We start from the raw sequence: 24551 nt of genomic DNA, 5'->3' as shown, positions 1-24551 counted from the left end.
TCTGGAGCCTACTTTAAGGCTGAGGTGGGAGGATCACTTGAGGCCAGGAGCCTGTGACCAGCTTAGAAAATAGAGTGAGACCCTGTCTATAAAAGAAAAAAAAAGAGGTCTAATGTTAGCAATTTCAGATGGTTCAATCTAATAATACAGACGATAAGTAGTGGAAAGTGCTTCAGGAAGGCAAGAAGTTAATAAAACATTAACCTCACTCCCTTTATCTGTTAAATGGGGATAATATAGTATATGCCCTTTACACTTTGTTGTGGTGATCAATAATTGAAAAAAATGGCTGGGTGCCCCTAGCTCAGTGATGGGGATGCTGGCCACATACTCCAGGGCTGGTGGGTTCGAACCCAGCCTTGGCCTGCTAAACAAAAATATTGCCATGTGTGGTGGCAGGCACCTGTAGTCCCAGCTACTAGGGAGGCTGAGGCAAGAGAATCTCTTGAACCCAAGAGTTGGAGGTTGCTGTGAGCTACGACACTACAGAACTCTATCGAGGGTGACAAAGCGAGATTCTGTTTTAATAATAATAATAATTGAAAAAAAAACATTATTTGAGAGGTGGGAAAAATCATTATATGAGCGAGGTACTTTTTACCCAAGGTCATACATTTCTAAGTTTAGAATATTAGTTTCACAATAACTAGTTCAGTAATTATTTTCCTAATGTCTTATGATTGACGTATGGAGGATGTCAGCTTCACTTCCCACCAGAATAATACATCAACTATAGAAAAGCTAAATGCTTTAGTGGAAATCATATGTATACAAAATCAATTTTCAAAAATGGAATAATCCTCTGGGTTATATGGTTCTTCTCATGTCCCTAATCATTTAAATAATACCACACTTTGGGGAATTCTGAATTTGCTTTAGAATCTTTGGATTTTCACACATAAAGACTCAGGATGATATAAATCCTTGAGGAAGTCCTGATGTGTTGTAGTAGATGTGCATGATGTAAATCGGACCTTTACCATTTAACCATGCTCAGGCCCTCTGTTAGGAATCATTTTACAGTTATGAAGTGACGTTGGCCCCTCTCCAGTGATTACCGACTGGTGGTAGAAATTGTGTTCTGTGTTCTACTGGGTCAGCAGTGAATTCGTCACTCAGAGGGTGTCAAGTCAGCTGGTTTTTAATTTGTTATCTTCTCAAGAGTACGTTCACCGACTATATCACCGAGAAGAATGACTCCCTAGCCTGGTGTGATCAAGACCCGGAAATGTGCCGCATCAGCATATGGAGGTTGGACTGCTATTTGATTGGTGGCTCTTAGATCTGATCTTACAGCAAAGATGTCAGTTCTCTCATGGGCTGGTTCACCACAGGTGTGCCAGTAAACCTACTGAGAAACAGACCCTTTCTTTCCTTTCCTGGGAAATGGTAGAACAACTTTTCCTTTCAAACAAAACCCTTTACAGTTTCTGTTTTATTAGCTAACAGGGCCTGGATAAAGTCACGTTGGTGTCCCTCGAGTTGTCTTTCTTTATGGCAGAGTTGGGGGTTATGCTATGGCAAACTCATAAGTACCTGGCTTTCAGCTCCTTGCCTTTCCAGGAGGAGATGGATGGCAGTCAGTGGTAATAATAGTTCCCACACAGTGGTCCACCAGCCTCTTTGCTTTTGTGCCATTTTGAGATAGAAGTTGTGGAAGAACAAAGAAAAAAAAAAAAATATATATATATATATATTTTGTTTTCTATTAGGCAAATGCGTCTTTCAGCCAGTGGTGCCTATTTTTTCTTTCTTTCTTTTTTTTTATGTGAATGGGCATATAAACAAACAAAAGAAGGAAGGAAAATTAGAAATGAAACTATGCTATTGGGCGGCGCCTGTGGCTCAGTTGGTAGGGCACCGGCCCCATATACCAAGGGTGGCAGGTTCAAACCCAGCCCTGGCTGAACTGCAACCAAAAAATAGCCGGGCGTTGTGGCGGGCGCCTGTAGTCCCAGCTACTCGGGAGGCTGAGGCAAGAGAATCGCTTAAGCCCAGGAGTTGGAGGTTGCTGTGAGCTATGTGAGGCCATGGCACTCTACCGAGGCCATAAAGTAAGGCTCTGTCTCTACAAAAAAAAAAAAAAAAAGAAGAAGAAAGAAACTAACTGCTATTGATTATCTAATGTGAGCCAAATAACACACATCTCAAAAGTCAGATGACTCCCTTGCCCTTGATTAGGCAATAGTAAATGACTGCACTTACCCAGGTTCAGGGCCACATCATGACACTGTTTATGCCTTATCAAACACACATTTAAGAATATATCTGTAAATTGCATTTCTGTATGGGAATCCAGCCTGCCTGGTGCAATATGTAGCACAAACTAGAGTTGAAAATGCACCTTGAACCCACCTGTGTTACCAAACAGCCACATGACTTTAGGCAAGTTTCTTAACCTCTCTGACTTTACTTTCTGCTTACATTAAATGGGAATTATAATACCATAGAATCTAAACTGTCCTGTGGATGAGATGAGGCTTGCTGTTCTTAGCACATATTCTGGACTCCACAAATGTTAGTTAGTTCTCATCCATCTTTATCGGGTGGATTCAGGGATTATTGGGAGGCCTGGAGCCGGCTGCAATGGTTGATATTAATTCTATATTTTCTATTAATTTTTAATCTTAAAGTTGCTCAGAATCTTTCATGAAAGGTGAACTTTTCCTCTGAAACTGACTAAGATCCTCATTGTGGTGTGAGATTTTATATTTACTAGGAATGAGTTAATACGGAATTTCCCAAAGGAACTTTTAAAAATGTTTATTAAGAATTATTTTATTACCTTTTCAAATGTTATTTCTTTTTTGAAAGTTGAGTAGTTCTTTGTTAACAATAGGTCATATAATTAGATTTGGCCAATAGAGAAAAATATCATTTAGTAAAATCTGCAAAGTACATTCTGACCACCCACCTTACATCTTTATGAAGTTAAAGAAAATAAAATCAATCAACAGGTTTATAAATATCACTTTGGGCTTCTACTTACAACTTTTTTCAAATGTTGCCTCAAATTATTTCATCCTTTGAGAACTGGGAGAACCCCCACTCCCACCTTTCTGGATTGCACCCTGTACTTTCCACTAAGATCTGTTTTGTTTATGAAGATTTAATTACAATAATTAGGTTAGCATTAATTTTATCAGTTTTATTGAGATTTAATTTCTATACAAAACACAACACATTTAAAGCATACAGTTTAATGGGTTCTGACAGTTGTGTACAGATGAGACCAGCACAGTAGCCCACACACGGCACAGTTCCAGCTTCACCCAAAAGTTTTCTTCTGCTCCCTCTGCACGTGTCCTCAGGTAATCACTGATTTGTTTTGGATCACTTTGGATTCTTTTGCATTTTCTAGAACTTAATATATTTAGAATCATACAGCATGTGGTCTTTTGTGTTTGGTCTTCAACTTAGCACAGTGATATGTGTTGACCGTGTGAGTACTGTCTTCCTTTCTGTCGTTGAGTAGTATCTCAGTATGTGGATGTACCACTTTTTGTTTATATATTCATCCTGGTTCATTTTAAGAAAGGAAAAAACTAAGATTTATTGATGTATCTTTGTTATGTCAAGTACCACTTGAGGCTCGATGTCATGTACAAAGTTTGTTAATGTTAGTAAGTATAAAGCATCTGGCACAAAGCAGGGACTTGGTAAATAATAGCTCTTACTTTGATGAGATCATTTAATTTTTCTTTTTTTTTTTTTTGAGACAGAGTCTCATTGTTTCACCCTGGATAGGGTGCTGTGGCATCACATCTCACAGCAACTTCAAAATCTTGGGCTTAAGTGTTTCTCTTGCCTCAGCCTCCCAAGTAGCTGGGACCGCAGGCGCCCACCACAACACCTGGCTATTTTTTGTTGCAGTTGTCATTGTTGATTTTAGCTGGCCCAGGCTGGGTTTGAACCTGCCAGCTTGGGTGTATGTGGCCGGTGCCCTACCCACTAAGCTATGGGAGCACCCAAGATCATTTTGTTTTTATTATTAGCCCATGAAGTATGCATACATTTTCCCATATCATCGATGAGGATATTGAGGTTCAGAGGGTTAATCTCTTGACTGAAGTCATGCTCAACCAATAAGAAATAGATCTGGGGATGGTCCAAGTTCAGTGGTGTTTACAAGTAACTGATTGGAACCAGTTACAGATTTCTTTGTTCCTTTTCCACTCCCACTCCTTCACTTGACTAGCCTTAAAAAATTTTTTTATTTTTTTTTTAAGAGAAAGACATCTGGAAATTGAACACAAGATCTACTCTATTCCGCAGCCCTTGCTTCTTACATTTCATCACCATTTTCCCCCCAAGAGTGTGTGCTTCTGTGTTTCTGTAGGAGACAGGTACAGGACAGGCCGTGGGGGCAAGGACCATGTCAGAAGTGAGCCTCCCATGTGCAAAGGGGTGCAGCTGCCCACAGAAAAAGAGTGAAGTTAGAAATTTAGAATGAGAAAGGTGAGCTAAGTATGAGGGCACTCTCCCAAAGGTAGGGCCCCTGTTGTTTATTGTCTTCCATCCCTAAAGTTGCTTCTGTCATGGAATGGATCTTACGACATGGCAACTCCATGGCCAATTTTCAACTCTGAGCAACCAGCTTTCTAGATAGATTTTGTTTCCAAATTTTAGGTGTAAAATCCACAAAGCATAAAAGCATATTCCAAGAAATAAAAAAGACAACAGAGTCAACCAGGCATTTGTTTAATGTAAGTTTAGGCACAAACCATACCCATAATATACACAAAGTTTAAAGAATCATGTGAAAAAAATAATATTGTTCTTGACTTGAAGCTTTCAGTAAATGAGAAGAACTGTAGTGGAGTGTGTGTGTGTGTGTGTGTGTGTGTGTGTGAGTTTTCTAGTGTCATTCTGAGTGTTGAAGTAAGAATTGAGAGCGAAGAAGGACTAATTTTAGTGAGAAGGTCAATCTTCTTTCCATAATGCATATCTTTGTAACATAAACAATACAAAATCCATCTCAAATATTTTTGAGTACATATGTTTGTCCATATGCAAGGTGCTAAGATGATATTTGTAAATGGCCTTGAAATCACATTGTGTTGAAGCATTTCAGTAGACTACAGATACCACTAAGCTCAACTACTAAGCTTTTGTATTTCTCCCAGCATGCTTCTTGGTGTCAGGGTGTCAAAATCTGCTCTTTTAAAAAATATGACACCTTTACTGAGATGTAATTCAAATACTGTACAATTCACCCATTTAAAGTTTATAATGGTTTAATGAAGTTCTCAATGGTTTTCAGTGTATTTACAGAGTTGTGCAACTATCAACACAATCTATTTTAGAACATTTTCATCACCCACGAGCAACACCATTACCAGTTCTATTTCATTTTGTACTTTTGTACCTGTGGTTCTTTAGCACATAGGATATATAGAGAAGGATGCTTGTGCTATCTTAAATTAGTCTTACTAAGTAACCACATTATTTGTTTCCCTAGGGCTGTTACGTGTGTTGTGAACATCCATTTGCATTCCATTGTGTAAAGCCTAACCTGCTTGTTATCAAATAACAGCACTAGATTCATTTAAAGCAATCGTGATAAATGGAATGTCCAAATGCATAATTGGTTATTTTTTAAATGTTAGCCACTTAATTTATAGCCTTTTTAAACAAACTCAAAATTTGATTAGGGAACTCTATTGTGTGAAAGTGTGTGTTTTTTTTTTTTTTTTGAAAAAATGTACAAACTAGAGGTTTTTTTTGTTTTTTTGTTTTGTTTTTTTTTTGTAGAGACAGAGTCTCACTTTATGGCCCTCGGTAGAGTGCCGTGGCATCACACAGCTCACAGCAACCTCCAACTCATGGGCTCAAGCGATTCTCTTGCCTCAGCCTCCCGAGTAGCTGGGACTACAGGCGCCCGCCACAACGCCCAGCTATTTTTTGGTTGCAGTTCAGCCGGGGCCGGGTTTGAACCCGCCACCCTCAGTATATGGGGCCAGCGCCTTACCGACTGAGCCACAGGCGCTGCCCAAACTAGGGTTTTTTTAATAGTTAACAAATAGGTTCCAAATCTAGTGTCTTAGGGTTTTAAAAGTATTGACCCAAAACCTGTTGTCAATTTAATAATACTATTGTTTTTCTTTTTTTTTCCTATATGTAGCTTGACTAGCTTGCTAAAAACTTCCGAAAGGTCATGTTGATAGATACTTCCAACTAGTTGTCTTAGTAAATATTATTATTATTATAGTAAGGAAAGCTATCTTTTATTTTAAGATAAATGGTTATCGTGAAGAGTTTTTTATTATTATTATAAGAGTTTATATATTATTTACCAATGTCAGTTTCAGACTGGTCCTTTTGTTTAAAGCATTCTATTGTTTTCACTTTATAATAATTGGCAACGTGAATGAATATATGTGAATTGTGAATTCATATATTGTGAATATATATTGTGAATATATATTCAACAATTGAATATATGTGAAGATATATTCAAAAAGTCTTTCAGTTTTGTTGTTCTGCTCTTAGAAAATATATTAATATAAATTCACAGAGAAATGCCATCTTAAGAATTCAGACTGATCAACTATTTTATATTATAAAAATGTATTGTCCCTATTTTTGTTTTAAATAGCAAATAAAATAATGGAATAAGGATTCTTAAAAGTGGAATGAAATAATTTCTGCTACACCTAGAACTTTGCTTTTTTGTTATTCCTGCTAACAGATTTATTATTGGTTAATAATATTTGATTAATGTGTAATGTTTCAGTTAATATTAAAGTGTGCTAAAAGAGATAATAAGATATAAATTCCTAAAGTTAATGATAAAATGGGAATATTATCAATGTATACTGAAATATGCATTATAGGTTTGATGTAGTTAATACATTCTTTGAAGCAAATGAATTATATTCTAGTTTTAGCTTAAATATTAAAAATATGTTTTATATAAATGCCTTTTGTAGGAAATTCTTTCTGCAAATATAAAGGCCATATCTTTGCTTGAAAGACCTGTTGATTCAGAGATGTTAGCCAGCTATCTTTACTAAAACACTTTACAATGCTAAAAATAGTCCACTTCAGTTAAATATGGATATTTTAAAAAAGAAAATCCCAGTTAGACTGCAACAGAAGGACATTTTGTGTGACAATATTTTGCATGATTAAAAATTTAAACAGAATAACAGCTATTTATATTTACAGTTACATGAGAGTAATTACTAAAGCAGACAAAATACTTAGAGCATAATTTAATAATGTTTTCCTCTAGCAAAGGTGCCAAAATTGTTATTTGCATAATTTTCACAATTTGTACTGAAACATAGCTAAGTGAAATTGGGAAGACATCTCTCTTCAACCACCTTTTTTCTTCTATAGGAGATGTGGGAAAGAGATTCATATATCATAACAACTCATTTTTGCATAATTTCCCATAAAAACTATGACCTTTGTGTTAAGCCATTAGGTGAAAGAGATGTGCTCCATTCATACTTTCTCTTTTAGGGTCTTTATTTCAATGGTCAGCTTCAGCCCAACTTCAAGGCTCCTAATTATAACATGTACTGGTTCAAAGATTAACCTTCTGTGAGGGGCATTCTGGGCTGTGGGTAACTTGATCAGGTTGGTCTCCTTGGGTCTCAATTTCTTTCTGGTTCTTTGTATCACAGGAGGGAAATGATGGTGTCTGGCACATTCCTAGGATGACTTGGAGATAGCAGCCTTCTGTGTTTAGGGCTGAAAGATTGTGAACTCTGTTAGCTGAAATGCCACTCTGGGGAGGTGAACGGAACATTAAAAAAGCTTTAGCTGTAGGTAGTGTAGTGCAAGTAGAGTCAAATTTGAGAGCTGGGACTCGAGTGGACATTTGTCCCTGCTTTCTACCTTAATAAAAGCTGAGTGTTAACTGTGGAAAAGGGCATTTGAGAGATCACTAAAAATGAATCATTAGAGTGCCCAGAAGAGCTTTATTATGATGTACTGTGAATAACTTCAGAACATACTCTGTACTTTTATATGTGCTTATCAGGTAACTGAATAACAAATACGTTCTTTTATTCTGCACCACAGAGATTAAGCAATCTGCTGAATTAAAATGGCAGAGGAATGTACTTTTCTACCGGACTCAGTCAATCTCCTTTGGAGAATTCGGTGCGGCACTTAGCAGAATAGGTATCCTTCCTTAAAATATTTTAAACTTTGTAAGTGAAATATATATTTTTTAATGAGAAGAAATGAAATATATATATTAAAAATGGGAATCCAAATCTAGCGAAGAGTAGGCTAAGAGTATTAGAAGCCTTCATTCACTTCAGTTATAAAGGCTTAGAGGGTTCCAGTCAATACACAAAGCCATATTATAGCTCCTCACGGGTAAATTGAGGGGATTGATTTGGTCAAGGACCAGTATGAGGATGTTTCTGTTCAACAGTTAACAGGATTCAACATGATATGGAAAATACAGGCGTGCAAAACTATACTACGACATTCACATTGCCAGCTAAAGCCTAAAACACAGCCACATTTACATATGTGTCCATCTGTCTGTTTTTACACTTTATTTTTCCAACCAGTGGGTGAAGTGGTTTTCATCCAAGCTGCAGTCAGAATTTTTTTTTTCACCCACACTTTCCATTCTATCCTATAGATGCATATTTTAAAGTGCATGTTATTTGTCTCTGGACGCACATTTGCACAGCTCTGGCTGGGTTTCCCTTTCTCTCCTGGAAGGTTAACTCATCTTCCGAGGCTGATCCGCCTTGCAGCTGCTGGTACCAACCAGGTTGTCTCGGGATCAGTCCGTGAGCGAGCAGGGAGTTGCTTTCTCCACGTTTGCAGAAATCCCCCACCCGGCCAGGGCAAAGCTGCCCCAGCCACTGTCCAGCCAGGCTGGTGAGAATGGAAGTGCTTTTGGTCTCTTCAGTGGAGAGCCTGCTTAAATCCTGTGTAAATAGAGGGAGAACAACAAAGAATGAGCCCCTGCAGCTCTGAGCATTTGGAGCCATTTGGGGCTGAATTTGCTAAATGCTGCTTATACCGCCTGAAAAGTTGAAGAGAAAGGAGCATAAAATCCCCTCTTTTTTTCCCTTTCTGCTCCTGCCCCGGGGGGAGGGTGTTCAGGACCAGGGAAGCCTGAGGTAAGCCCTTGAAGACTTGTTTTTTCAGTGCTCTTTTGAGTGTGAAAAAGGTGGCCTGGGTCACTGTCCTCTCTTTAATGTCGGAAAACCCACACAGTTAGTAAATGTTGCATGTAAACGAAGGCATTTCATCTCTTCTGCTTCCCTCCATGCTAGCGGGCCATGAACTAGTCACTTGAAAACTCACAGGAAAATTTCACTTTAACGTGTCCAGACAGTTAAGCACAGCAGGAGAGTAAAAGAGATCAGTAATTAGCAGGTCTCACTGTTGGCCCCTCACCCTCCCCACGTTTCTGGGTCTACAGTCCCCCCACCCCACCCCCAACTGATCCGATGTTTAAAAAAGGTAAATTGCACGTGGAAAAAGATTGCCTTTGCTGATGGTTCTTGGAAAGCAAGCTTTGCAACGCCATATTCTAAAACAGAACTAGGTAAAACCTCCTTCATCTCCATCTTCGCCTTCATCTTCTTCCTCCTCATCATCTTCACCTTCTTTCTAAAATCTCATTTGAACACCTGATGCAGGTTTCTCGGTGGGAGGCCCTAAATTAAACTCCTGGAAGGTAGTCCCTGCCAACCACTGAAAGGAAGTATCTTGTGACTCTTAGTACATTTTCATCCTCTTTTCAAAGTACTAAATTAAGAGAGAGAGAAAAAAAAAAAAAGGCATACAGAAATGATGACAGAAAATTAGCCCACAAAATACTGTGTGTTGCAGTTCCGTGACTCTATTATACTTCATTTCTAACTGTGATGTGTCTGAATAACTGAACCAGGCTGGGCACTGGGCAGCCGTCTCTCTCTCAGCACTCTCTCTTCCCCAGTAGAATAGGGCAGAGTAGAGATGGAACACCAGTTTCATAAACAATATGTGATATGTGTCTCAGGTCGTTTCTGAAGAGAACCATGCATATTTATGCATAGTAAAACACTGGACACGGCATAAGGTCTCACATACGCAGAGTAGAGGGCTTGGTGAATCTCCTTCATAGGCACTTTCTTCAAAGGAAATTATGTTCTCATCAGGTCCCAATAATATGTCAAGAAGTTCTTGCTGCCAATTTGTCCATTCCACTAACATTTGAGTGTTTACTCTGTGTCAGGGCTTGGGAATCAAAAATTAGTAAAACATTGCTTCTGCTTGCAAAAGTTCACAAACAAATTAGTAAACAGATAAATTGCAAAACAGAAAAGCAAATAACAGGGGTAACAACTCTGTTCTCTACAAGTAGAGAGCATAGTACATTAACTCTGTTAATGGGAGCAAGGGAAAGTTTTAAAAAGTAGATTTCCTTCTGCACTGTGTTTTGAAGGTTGAATAGGAGTTTGCTCGTAAAGAAAAATGGGAAATGAGGAAAGAAAAAATAAAGAAGGCATTCCATACTAATTGGGAAGGGTGAAATTTATGGAATCTTGAAAGGTCCCTTGGCTCAGAAATGTATTTTTTTTTTCTGAGACAGAGTCTTACTATGCCGTCCTTGGTAGAATGCTGTTGCATTACAGCTCACAGCAACCTCAAATTCTTGAATTTAAGTGATTCTCTTGCTTCAGCCTCCCAAGTAGCTGGGACTATAAGCGCCTGCCACAATGCCCGGCTATTTTTTTTTGCAGTTGTCGTTGTTTAGCATGCCTGGGCTGAGTTCGAACCCACTAGCTTCAGTGTACATGCCTGGCACCCTAACCACAGAGCTATGGGCTCTAAGCCAACTCAGAAATGTATTGAAAATTCAGAGGTGGGGCCCAGTGGGAGGCCATTGTGGGTGTATTGCTTGAGCTCAGGAGTTCAAGACCAGCCTGAGCAACAGCAAGACCGATCTCTACCAAAAACAGAAAAAACTTGCCAGGCATTGTGGTAGGTACCTGTAGTTCTAGTTTGAGTCCAGAAGCCTGAGGCAAGAGAATTGCTTGAGTCCAAGTTTGAGCTTGCTATGAGCTATGATGTCCTGGAACTCTCTGCAGGGTGAGACTCTGTCTCAAAAAAAGAGAGAGAGAGAGAGGCCTATAGATAATGGAAAGACTCATTACTAGATGTACTTGTCTGTGTAAAATATCTATCTGCTTGTTTCTTGGCTCATATTTATTTTTAAATGAACTGTCACCTAATATCTCTTTGGGACATAACTGAATATACAGGGCCTACTGCTTGTAGCTTATTTCCTTAGCAGTGAGGGCTAATGCCAAATCCAGCTTTACCGTTCACATCTTGTTGTCCTCCCAGCGGTGTGAGGGAGAAGATAGAGGATGGCTTTGAAGGACAAGGACTGCTCTGACACTTTCTATGTGATCTTCGACAAGTTACTTAATTTGTTGGAGTCTCGGTTTTCTGACCTATGAAATGGGGTTGATGATAGTAGTTATTTCATTCATTTGTTGTCCACGTTAAATAAGAATTGAAGCATTGCAAGTAGCCAATGGAAGTTACTTGTGGTAATGATAACAGTGAAAGTGACAGTGATGTTGATAAGGAAGAGGAAATGATGTTCTAGAGCTATGGAACTGATACTGAAAACACCCACTTAGCATTAAATAAAAACATTTTAAAACTGTACATTTGTGTATGTATATTTAGATGACTATAGGCAAAAATGTTTTCTTTTGTCCTATTAGAAGTACCTTTACTAAATTTCATTTTTAGTGTTTGACAGCACTGTTTGCAAATTAAAGTGATTCCTGGATCGAGAGGGAACTGTACAAACTGAAAACACTTTGCATTCAGTCCTAATCACTCTCACTTACTTGTGAGTCTAAATCCTCTCCCTTCACAAACAGATTAGCCTCTATCACATGCAGGCCAACCAGTAGCCCAATCATTACTGCTCCTTCCATCATTAGTGCACAATACTCACAGAACTTACTCAAGGGATCCCCCTGAATAGTTAAGCAATGCAGGTAATCAGACTTTTTAAAATTCATTTATTTATTTTCTTATTTTGCATGAGGGCTAAGCCATGCTCTTGCCGGATTCAGGGGTGTCCTTAAGACCAAGTAAATCTCAGACACTGGCTGGTACTTTCTCTGTTTCTGGGCACAGCTTCTCCACCAGTTGCGAAGGGCCCCAGATAGTTTTCTTATAACTCAGAAATGATTTTCTTCCTTTAAGATCATGTTTCCGACAATGTTCCATAACAACAAAGAATTGCTGCAGAAGAGGATAGTCAGGATCCTAAGTGCAGCCAGACATTAGAGCACATTCAGTGAGTTCTTTTGTCCTCAGGTCAGCCACGCTGGATAAGTTTGCCCTCCTGCAGCTGTGAAGGACGCTATAGCCATGACAGGGGTGGTCCTGGGTGGGGCTCCCTCAGCCCAGCCAGAATCTATACCTCCAAGCACTCTGTGGCCAGGCAGAAATATTTTCATCGACTGAAGTCGTGTTTTATTTTATTTATTTTTTATTATTATTCCTTGTTGAGACTGAGTCTAGCACTCTCGCCCTGTCTATAGTGCAGAGGCATCAGCATAGCTCACTGCCACCTCAAACTCCTGGGCTCAAGTGATTCTTTTGCCTCAGTCTCCTAAGAAGCTGGGACTACAGGCGCTGACCACACACCTAGCTAATTTTTTCTATTTTTAGTACAGATGGGGTCTCATTCTTACTCAGGCTGATCTCAAACTTCTGACCTCAAGTTATTCTCCATCTTTAGCCTCCCAGAGTGCTAGGATTGTAGCTGTGAGCTACTGTGCCCAGCCATGATGAAGTATTTTAAATAATTACAATTTAATTTACATTCATATAGGTTTATAATCACATATAATATATGTAAATGCCTATGTATACCTAACTCCTGGAAATGGATTGTTTGGAAGATATTGATATCTATCTATATATCTATCTGTGTATGTATGTATGAAATCAGTGAAGTTATATTGTGCAAAATGAAAATGATAATGAACATAGCACATTTCTGTTGCTCAAAAATGAGATGGAAAAAGGCCTTGTTCTTTCAGATGAGCTATTACTCTTTATTAACTTAACATACCTGCGTTGTGTTTATGATAGGACAAGGAGAAGGCCATGTCCCTGTGGTACTAAGTATCAGACTTATCATAGCACATCATCACTGCTTTTATCATTTCTTTCTTTCTTTCTTTTTTTTTTTTTTTTTTGAGACAGAGTCTCACCTTGTCCTCCTCAGTAGAGTACCATGGCGTCATAGCTCACAACAACCTTAAACTCTTGGGCTCAAGCAATTCTCTTGTCTCAGCCTCTTGAATAGCTGGGACTACAGGCGCCCACCACAATGCCTGGCTATTTTTTAGAGGGAAGGTCTCTTACTTGCTCAGGCTGGTCAACCTGTGAGCTCAGGCAATCCACCTGCCTTGGCCTCCCAGACTGCTAGGATTAAAGGCAAGAGCCACTGCACCCAGCCACTTTTACCATTTCTTTATTCCAAACCTTGCAATAATATCTAAAATATAAACATATTTTTGACAAAATGGAATAAGTCAATTGCCCATGAAAAGAAGCGACATCCTTTTGTCCCAGCAGTTTTTATGATCTTGAATTTTATGGATGGGAATTTGGAGTCATCTGAGGGTCCTCTCCTAGTGTGCCCATGTCCTCCCTTGATTCTCTGAATACACAGCTGTAGGTACAGATTTTTGCCTACACCTGGATGCCTATGGTATTCCAGGATTTATTGGAAGACTTTTTATTGTTTCTTCAATCTCAGTGCTTGAAATTGGTCTGTTCAGGAAATCTATTTCACCTGGGCTGAGTCTAGAGAGGCGGTGTGATTCCTAATATTGATCCATTTCCTTCACATTGTCAAATTTCTGGGCATAAAGTTTCTGGTAGTATTCAGAGATAACCTCTTGTATCTCTGTGGTATCAGTTGTTATTTCCCCGGTATCCCAGGATGTAGCTTCCTACAGTGAGGCCCTCTCTCATCATTGCTCTTTTGAGTAGGTGTATGCTGGGCCTACCTACCAAAGCAATGCCCTGCCCTGAGCCTAATCCACTCAGCTGAGGAAAGTATGCTCATTTTCAAGAGCCTGGGTGTAAATCTAGAGATGCTCTAGAATAGGCGTCCTCAAACTTTTTAAACAGGAGGCCAGTTCACTGTCCCTCAGACCGTTGGCGGGCCGGACTATAGTTTAAAAACAAAAACTGTGAACAAATTCCTATGCACACAGCACATATCTTATTTTGAAGTAAAAAAACAAAACGGGAACAAATACGATCACACTGCCTCATGTGGCCCGCGGGCCACAGTTTGAGGACCCCTGCTCTAGAATGTTTCAGAGTCTTAAAACAGGAGGACGACCTAGGGATTATATTCAGGTCACAACAAAGGACAACACTCTAGGGCAGCAGTTCTCAGCCGTGAGTCATGACCCCTTTGTAACAATGAAAATACATCATGGCGTTAGGAAGGTTGAGAACCACTGCTCTAGGGAATGTTCTCTGTGCTTTCTGGCAGTGGTTCTCAAGCTGGAGTGGGCATCAGAATCACCTGGAGGGCTTAGTAATACTCAGCTTTTTGGGCCCCACAACTGGAGTTTCCGATTCAGTAGGTCTGGAGTGGGCGGAGAATTTGCGTTTAGCTGATGCTAAGGCTGCCAGTCCTCATGTTGATGGACAATGTTTTACTGCTTCTTTCTTTCTGTTGAAGCCCTACCACCAGATTAGGGTGGGGTTACATTATGACGGCCTGTATATGTGGTGAAAAGCACTCTGGCTTTCCTACAGCAATAAGGCCAGAGGTAGTTACTGAGCATGAACACCAAGCTCATTCATGGGGGTAAAGGAGATCGTGGACTACCAACTGAGGACAGGTCTCATTTCAGGTTAACTCATCTAGTTTGGGGGCCAAAAGCCAGTTACAAAACCAGTGCTGGGCTGAGTACCTATGAAAAGCCCAAGGAACTTATTAGAAATACAAAATCCTGGTCTCTGGCCTGGGGTATGTTGATGAGGAGGTCTGGGTGAGACATCCCAGTCTGTCTGGGATGAGGCCTTGGGAACTTGTGTCTCTAACAGCCTCCCTTGATCATTTAATCCACTGCAAATTTATCCATATGCTTTGAGTATTTCTTTCCATGGTCACACACAAGATGTTCCACTACTGCACATCTATTTTGATTATCTTTGCCCAAAATTTAGACCATGCCCTTCTGTCAAGGGATTCACAGCCTTTTTGAAGAAGCATGTCCAGTATTTCTTGATTTAGCTTTCTTCCTCAGAAGAAAGGCAGTGCTGGTGGAATGGGCCTTGGTTCAGCTCCTCAGGAAAGGCCCTGTGGGTACTGAACTCTTCAAAGAAGCACCATCCCTGGCGTGCTTAAAGGTACACTGCACGCACACAGGAAACCCAGCCAGCTGCTCCAAAGGAACAGCCCTTCCCCCGTTAGGTATCATAAGTGCAGTCGCCCTGGTGAGAGAATAGTCAAGAACAGGATGAAGGTCCTTGAAGAAGCTCCTTATTAAGTTCATTCACTCACTCAACAGACGGTTGTTGGGCATCTGCTCAGGGTCACTCATGGAGGTATTCTCTCGGGATCAAACAGGAAGCTCCCAAGGAGTCCACACTTTTTTTTTTGTTTGTTTTGTTTTTTTTGTTTTTGGCCAGGGCTAGGTTTGAACCCGCCGCCTCCCGCATATGGGACCTGCGCCCTACTCCTTGAGCCACAGGCACCACCCGAGTCCACACTTTGGAATCCTAACTGCAAATGCTGAGATGCATACTATTATCTTCTACGCCTCCTTTGGCACATGGAGTCGTGCTGGTATACACACCCTTTTTTGGCACATACCCACGTAAACTCATTGGACACATGTGCCGAAGATTGCCAGCTACCTTGCATACATACACAGCCTGAACAAAAATTGTCCACTTGGAGTTATACTTTCATGATCTGGCAGCTCACCCTTGCCTTTCAAAAACGTCCTTGTTTATTTGTTTGTTTTTGAGTCAGGGTCTTTCTCTGCTACCCAGGCTGGAATACAGTGGCTCCATCATCGCTCACTGCAGCCTGTAATTCAAATGCCTAGGTTCGGGTGATCCTTCCACCTTAGCCTCCTGAGTAGCTGGCACTATAGGCGTGTGCCCCCACATCGGGCAAAGTTTTTTATGTTTTGTAGATATGGGGGTCTTCCTATGTTGTCAGGTTGGTCTCAAACTCCTGGCCTCAAGCAGTCCTCCTGCCTCAGCCTCCCAAAGTGCCGGGATTATAGGTACGGTTATAGCTGCACCCAGCCCCCAAAATGTTCTTGATGCTGTTGTTTGTTCTCTCTGCTGGAATTGGTCCACAGTCCATTGAAGAAAAAGGCAATCACATTTATTGTTGCATTTGAGAGAGGAAAATTCCCCTCTTTATGGAGGTATAAATAGTAATATTAATTTTAAAGTCTTAGGTCTAGTATTTAGTTATTAATACAAAACTAGACACGTTTTTATTTATAACTATTTGCTATACTGGATCTAAATTCAAATATTTTACAACACTTACATAAAGTGGACTGCTTTGTATTAAAATTCATGTAATACTCCTGTCTTCTCCAGTTTAAGTCAGTCGTCACAGGATGCTCAATCTAGCCATGTTTTTTCTTAGCTAAATATAGTGAATCCTATAGTTTGAAGGGGTTACCAGTCCTCTTTGCTTTTAAGCAAGAAAAAAATGCACTGTGGAAATGCTCTCTCTCATTTTTAAGGTCATTGATTGGGTTAAAAACGTAAATGACTTTTTTCCTTGAACCTCCTTCAATTAAACCATTAACCTTTAAAATAAGTATATTCAAAAATCTATCAAAAAAAGCTAAATGAGATTTTAACAAAATCCTGACAATTTCAGCTTAAACATATACACAGAAACCATATGTGCTTAGGAAGAAATATATACACACAGGCATTGTTTACAGAGTGTGTTTTTATATTTGGAAGACTTGAGTGAAGAGTTAGTCCATACATACATTATCTGAAATGTACATTCCGATAGCCCACATAGATTTCATATTGAGAGACAAAGATGTCTTTATCCGTGGTAGGTAGACAGACAGACTGACTGACTTCAAACTTGCACTTGCAGTGTGGATTTTTTTTTTTCCTCATCTCCGGGTACTGCTTTTCAAAATCGCCTCAGGCTATAGAACAGCACCTCAGATCCCCAAGGCCCACTGCCTGGCTCCTAATAGCCACTCTCCATCTGTGTCACATGAACAGCTGATGAGATCGCTCCAGTGTCTGTATTTTGGAGAGCACATCCACCCAGGTTAAAATGCCGGGGTTGCCAAGGAGCAGTCAGAAGCCATTAGTGTGGGTGAGAATTTGCCTTGCAGCAGTTCCTTGGCATGGTGGAAAGCGTGTGCACGCGTCCCTGTGAGAGCTTGAGGGAGTGTGTGGGTGTGCGCGTCCCCCAGTGCAGGCGACCCCCTGGTGTATGCGGGTGTGCAGGAGGGTGGAGTGATGCAGACCAGGCATCATAAATCCAGTATTCCAAAAGTCAAATGCCTTTTGTTTCCCCATATAGTGATTCGTTCTTTGACTATTTGGGGTCTTTTAAAAAAAAAATCATAACAGAAGGCAAAGAAAAAGAGAACAGCAACTTGGGGGTCATGCTCTAGTGTTTGGGCAGATGGAAGGGAGCTGCTTTGCCTTGGGGCAGGGTGGTTGTAATGAAGTGGCCTGTCAGTCTGTAAATAGTGAGGGTCATCTCTTCCATGTGATGGAGGGTATCGCATTGCAGTGAAAATGGAAATGTCAATAAAATTAATCTGCCAGCTCTTTGCTGTGGCTTTTCTGCTTCTCTGGTCAAAAAAGGCTGAGTTTTTTTGTGTGTGTGTGCATGTGTATGTTTTTCCCCCCAACAAGAAAGGAAAAGAGCAGGTACAGGGAAGCCCTCAGAGCAGACCCAGAAGTTAGAATTCCAGCGGCGGGGTGGGCAGGATGTCTGTGTCCAACGTGGAGCACAATCCGAGAGGAGCGATCAGGTCTGGGAAGGAGCTGATGGATCTGTGGCCTTCCTCGGGAAGCTCCAGAGCGTCCAGCTCAGGCTACATTGAGCACAGAGTTTATTGTTTTAGGCTTTCTTGGACAAGGTTTTTACTTAGCATGGGATTTATGGCATTTACTGTTAATGACTGTCTATTCTTAAATTACAAAAACCCCCATCTCAGCGCAATTCCCAGATGTCCTTCCAGGACCCTGGCTTCTTAAACACCAGCAGGGAGCATAAACTCTCCACTTCTCTGTTTTCCTCTCTCGTGTGGCTCCAGGCTAATGATGTGCAAGGAAAACACAGCCATCTATAAAGCCCCAGCGCTGTCCCCGTATTCTTCATTTATTTTGCATTTGATTATGCCACAAGTCGGATCTTGTTTCTTTCCTTTTTTTAAAGTTATTAGTTCAAATATTAATGTAGGGATATGGCATAGATTGCTGCTCTTGATTGATGCCTTCCCAAAAACAGGAAGACGTGCTCGTATGAATTTTAAGAAAGTAGGGGTCCTGCAATGCCTTGCCAGAAGAGTTTTTCAGATACATAATTTAGATGCCCTGCAGGCAGGCTTTCAAGGCATTTTTGCCAGAGGGCAAGAAAAAATAACTATGACTGTTAAAAGTAAATGATTTTTGCTAATGCACAATTAATGCCAGAGAAAAGCACAGAAGAGAAAGATGTTGATAGAAACTTCTGATTAAGTGAGCACCCTACCTTGATGTGTATCTTTTTTTTTTCCGTGATAATGATCAGTGGTGCAGAGAGCTAAAAGTTTTCATGTCATGCAAATGCCGAGTGCAGGGTCACATGAGGAGTGTGTGAATGTGCGTGCTTAGGAGGTGACAGCTCTAGGAGGGGCTGAGCAGGCAGTGCGTTATGTGCAATGAACAGTGACACAGTTACTGTCACCTATGCAGGCAGCCTAGAATATATAGACTACAGAACATTTAACTTGATTACCCTACAGTATGTGTTCATGAGGGGCACGGGATGCATTTCCACCGAATGGGTTTTCTGATGGCGGTTTTCCCACATTGGATTCCATAATTGACAAAGAGCTACTGCTCTGTGTCAAGGGCACAATTATAATTGAATTAATGATATGGGCAAGTGTGAGACACACAAAATTAACATTTGAAGAGGCCTGGTTTAATTTTGTCTTTTACATATTTGTGTGTCCAATTATACTTTAATGAAAGAGAATATACCCGCTTAATGGATTTCCTTCACCACGCGTAGCTGAGCCTGTCATTAGCTGCCCGTTGTTGTTGGCACCCTTGCTATGTTCCCGCTAATGTATTTTTCTTTATTTCTACTAGGGGATGGTTTAGACAACAGCGTAGCTTCACCTGGTACAGGGGATGACGATGATCCGGACAAGGACAAGAAACGCCAGAAGAAAAGAGGCATTTTTCCCAAAGTAGCAACAAATATCATGAGAGCGTGGCTCTTCCAGCATCTTACAGTAAGTCAAGATGAAAGAGAAAAACAAAGTTTATGTTGTTTTGCTGAGTTCTCCTAGCGAGTGATATGGTGTCATACAGATTTTTTTTTTTTTTAAATTGTCTCTTTTCTCTTTCTTAAGATCTGATGACTAACAAGGCGGTTAAGATTTTGTCCACTATTGCCATCTGAAAAGCATACTGTAGAAAGTAGCGGATTTTTGTTTTAAAAGACTAGGAATGGATTTTATGCAATAAGACCTAGGACCCTAAACGGTATATTAGTAAATTTGTTATTTATACTAAAAAGTAGGGGAGCAACTTTAGAGAATGTGACTGCAACCCAGGGAAATGGCTGTAAGGAGCTCCTGAATCCATACACTTCTGATTACACTTTTAACGAAAGCTGTTTCTTCTGAGAGGCAAAAAAAAAAAAGGCACCTTGCCACATGCACGTCCAAGCTGACAGTATCAGGTGCATCTTTAATCACTGAAGCAGTTTACAAACATGTCATGTATTTATATGACAAATGCAGAAGGATTATAGGTGCTGTAATGCCTTTGTTTGTAAGGTGGACATTGAAGATTCTTTTTTACCTGTTCAAGTCCATTATCTTAAAAGCTAACCCTATTCGCTTCTGGGAAAGGTTTAACCATTGCAACATTTTTGAAGTAACAATTTGTCTTTATCCTCCTGTTTGCGATTGGTTTTATGTGTCAAATGCGTACTGTTGACGCTAAGATTCTCATGACAAAAAAATTACAGTATGTTTTTACAGGGGAATGAGGCATGCTTATATTTTACTGTTCATTGGGAAATTTTGGGAAAATTGTAAAAATGTCAAAGCATGTGTCTTGCTATAATGCTGTTTTCAGGCCATTCTGAGCTAATACTTTGAAAATAGAGTAACACATTGAAAGTTGAAGGTCTTCTTGGATTATCCAACTTGCGTGTTGCCATGCCAAATGACATTAGTTACAGTGTCATGGGTCCAGGACAAGGTTCCACTTTTATTTATGGTGGTGGCTGCTGATCTGCTCCTCTCACAGGGCTGCAAAGGGCAAGGGGTGGAGCGCCGGTGGGGAGGGGAAAGTGATAGATTCACATTCCTAAATCGGCCATTTTGATGTAAGGACATTAGTAGCAAACTAAGGTGTATCGATCTGGCCTGTGGTGTCAGGATTAGCTGGAGAACCAATGAGGCCGCATCGTAGTGGTTCTTCTTGCCTCGCAGCTATGGCCATTTCAAAGGTCAGGGCCCTGCACTGACTCGGCTCAGAGGAATTAGACAGAACATGCGGTCTCTGGGCTGATTACTTAACCAAAGACAAAATAATGAGTCCTAAGCAAATACTGACTAATTGAAAGGGCTGTAAATCCATTACATATTGGTCAGGGATAATCAGGAGTATTTAATCACTTTTATCTATTCAGGAGCACTGAAGCTGCAACAGCAAAGCCCTGAACCTTGCCATGTGGTCATTATTCTCATCATTATCAAAATTACTTCACAGCTGTTCTTTGTACATCACCTCAGCTGGAGATTTACTAACCTGTAAAATGTTTTTAAGTTGGGAGTGGAGTGAGTGTGAGGGGAGGGGTTTCTCATTTTTAACACAGGTTTGTTTGGTTAGAGTAGCAACTAAGAAAAGCAGGATCGCCTCCAGGAGGTAGGCAGGCTGCTTCCTCCTGACCAGCTCACCTGTTGGGTTTCCTCCCTGTCTTCCTTCCTGTTGCGCCTTTCCTGGTCAGAAATAAAGACTTCGACAGGGACTTTCCAAGCAAACACCTGCATGGGTGTTCAACCTCCTTGTTCCCCCAACCAAAGTTAAAAAATAGTAAAACCTCTGAGAGTTCAGCTGCTGTGTTTACAGATGAGGAAACTGAGACCCAGAAAGGGAAGTGACCACCTGGAATGACGCTGAGATCAGGACCCAAGCCTTCAAAATCCCCAAATCTGTGCTTTTCTCACACTCTGATGACTTTGCCATACGGAATATCTCCTTTGTGGTTGCACAGGTATCTCATGATCTCTGCCATCAGTGCACTCAGAGTCAAAGGAGAAAGATATGGAGAAGCCACGTGCTGATTTCTTCTCTTGTGTTTAAAGCTCTCTGCTAGCCCAGCCTTCCCGCATAGAGAAGACCGCCCATCTGTACTCTGTGAGTAGAAGCTCATATGGAAGCTTCCGGAGCCGTCCATGCCAGTCTCCCACCTCCCTGCCCAGGGCTGTGCCCATCGGGCCCGGCCACTGGCTGAGACTTGTGGGTGGCCACTGAGTTCTGGGCACTTGTTGTAGCTCTGCTGTGCTGCAGACCAACTGTGAAAGTGTATCCTCAGTTCAGAAGTGCTTTCACCTAGTTAAACATAAGCAAGGCTTTGTGCAGAGTCCTCTGTCCAACTAAAAATTTTAATGAACGCCTCTCCTCGGATGGAGAGAAGAAGAACTCAAATGGCTTGAGCTGCGGGAGTTGGGAAGTGTGCATTTCAAGTTCAGTTTTCTTCTGTAGTGGCTGAACCTCAGTTAAGTCCGCTAGATTCCCTAGTAGGTCTTCCCCTTCCTCATCTTGTTCCAAGGAGAAGGCCACATGGCGGTATTGACAGGCTCCTTCCCGTGCCCTTTCTGCTACTTTCTCCACCGGCTTTGTCTCCCGTCGTCTTCTCTGGTTCTCCTCCCTGCCTTTTCTGAACCTCCCTTTTACCGTCAGGAACATTTCCTCGGCTTTCCCTTTGACAATGTTTTCTCTCTTCATCCACACTCACTCCCACAGCAGAGAAGAGGTTCAGTAACTTTGATGAGGATAGTCCTGTAACACTTTTACTTTCCAATCTTTAATGAGCTGAAAGATTTACTCAGCTGTAATTCCCAGCTCAAGAACCAAGAATAGAGACCCCTAACTAGCGACATGTTAATTTAGATCTTCTTTTCTTACATGCACTAACAGGCATGAGGAAGTCCTTGGAAGTAGAGATGCCCCAGTATATTTTTCTGTCATTTAATTAATTTCAACTTTCAAAGTGAAATGTTGGCTCTAGCTCACTGAAAATAGATGTAGTCTAAATTATTATTTCATGTAAATTTCTTTACAAGTGCATGATTCAATGTGCATCCCTCCATTATCAGTCTCTTTAACATGATTTCAAACTGATTGTTCCCTTTTGTGCAGTCTGACCTGTTCTTGTATTACAATAATCCCCCGATGTACCCTTTTTTCTTTCTTTTTTTAAAAAAGAAGCTAATTGAATTATCTCATTATTTTAATTTGTTAAGCAAATGTATTTTGCATCTCAGGATGTGTTCTTAAAGAAGGGGGCTGCTAAGGCTTTGCCCCCTGAATGGGCCATTGGTCCATTTTGACATTCATGCATTCATTAACTAGGGGAATATAAAAGAACTCTGGTTGTATTTTTTTTTTTTTTTCCAAACACCCAACCAGCATGGAGCAACTTTTCCCAATAAGCCACAGGGGTCTCTCTACATATGTTCTCAACTGCAAGCTATTGTCACCTATTCTGAATACCTCAAAAGGCCCAGAGGAGAAAAAAAGCCCACCTCAACAAAGGCCAACTGTAGCAATTGTTAAGTCTTAGTCTCAATATGACAAAAATCATTCACCTTCAATTTTCTTAGAAGAACAAATTCTACTTCAACTGTTACAGTTGAAACAATCTCTCAAATTCCTATGCACCACGAACTTTAGGTAACAAACTTGCAGCTAATTGATTATATTTTTTAAGAACCAAGCTATTTGATGAATTGAACAGTTTCCATATTCAGAGTTAAGTACTTTGAATTTGCTAAATCTGAGACTGAGTCCTTACTTTCTAGTTTCTAACAACCTATTTTCAAAATTTTCTTTAGAAAATCCCTTTTAAAAAACTTGCAACAATTTTAAAGAAATAAATCCTTTTTTTTTTTTTTTAGAAATTCAACTAGCAAAAACGTCGTTATGTACCACTACCCTGTTCCATTGGCTGATGGCTCTGCCTGGCTTCTCAGCCTAAGAAATCTAGTGAAGATGGAAGAAAGGCTATGTTAGAAATGTATATGCTTTTGCTGGAAAGTACCCAATGGCAAAAAAAAAAACTTAGGGAAATCCTAGGGAAGTATATGCCTTTTGCTAACACATGGAGATTAGGATATCATAAAAGTAAGCCTGCCATTACAACTGTTTTTATTTGACTTCAAAGATAGTTAAAGAAAGAAACAGCAAGAAATAATACCCAGACTGGCGGTTTATTCATAACCATGAAAAACTCCTCCACGCCAAGGAGCCCTTAGTGTGCTCGATTAAGCTCTCAGGCACCTCCACTTGCCACCTTCGAGAGCTCCCCTGGTTGTGCTGCAAAGAATATATTTGGTCCTGGAATAAAAACAGGAAGTGCTCACACACAAAGGCACCACTTGCTCATACCAGCTTCTGAGTCAAGGTCTTCTTATTTGAAAACATGGGGATAGAGCTCATGCTTAGGAGATGTGAGGGTTTCTTTAAAAAATGTGTGCAGAATCAGAAGCAGATTTCAATCTTATTTAAATCTTTATTTCAGCACTTGCAGCCTTCTTGAGACTGTAGGTTCTAAAATCTCTGCCCTTTGTTCCTGGCCAAATGCCCTGTTCCCTCTCTAACTCCGGGGAGGGTGAAGCCTGCCTCTCTGGTGTCCACCGATTTCACTCTTTGCATATTCTGCTTTATGGAATTTCTGTAAGGGTCCAGGTTTGATAATAAAGATATGTTTTAAAGTATATCATTCTGCAGAGACATTACACCCAAGTTATGTATAAATGCAGTTCCTTGTTACAGTAAAGAAACACAGATCTCTCTTCCCCAGGGAGTTCATCAGGACTGTGTGACAGTAAACTTAGTCACTTTACATTTGTTGTTGTGTACAGGCATATTCAGAAGAAGGGAGGGAGACAGAGACAGAGAAAGACTCAGACTATTTTGTCTTCTAACTAATTCTCTTCCTCTTGTGAAGATCCAGATGGCTTCTCTTCTGAAATGAGGCAGGACAGTGTAGAGGTTAAGAGCACAGAGCCTGGACTCAGCAACACTGAAGTTTTTTGATCTTGAGC

General features: G+C 40.5%; 1 protein-coding gene across 12 annotated transcripts in view; it reads left to right on the top strand.

Annotated features, from left to right (window-relative positions):
• Positions 1-24551, top strand: part of MEIS2 (Meis homeobox 2) — a 217139-nt gene that overhangs the window by 50763 nt on the left and 141825 nt on the right. For 6 of the 12 annotated variants that reach the window (XM_053594136.1, XM_053594133.1, XM_053594135.1 and 3 more), the window contains 2 exons: positions 8035-8136; positions 19354-19499. In XM_053594136.1, coding sequence (XP_053450111.1) covers positions 8035-8136; positions 19354-19499 — 248 coding nt within the window. The remainder of the gene's footprint in view (positions 1-8034; positions 8137-19353; positions 19500-24551) is intronic. The other 6 variants (XM_053594138.1, XM_053594137.1, XM_053594143.1 and 3 more) reach the window with 1 other exon arrangement.

The sequence above is a fragment of the Nycticebus coucang genome, chromosome 6 (assembly GCF_027406575.1).
Source record: "Nycticebus coucang isolate mNycCou1 chromosome 6, mNycCou1.pri, whole genome shotgun sequence".
In the NCBI taxonomy this organism is placed as follows: Eukaryota; Metazoa; Chordata; class Mammalia; order Primates; family Lorisidae; genus Nycticebus; species Nycticebus coucang.
This window is presented reverse-complemented; position numbering and strand designations above follow the sequence as displayed.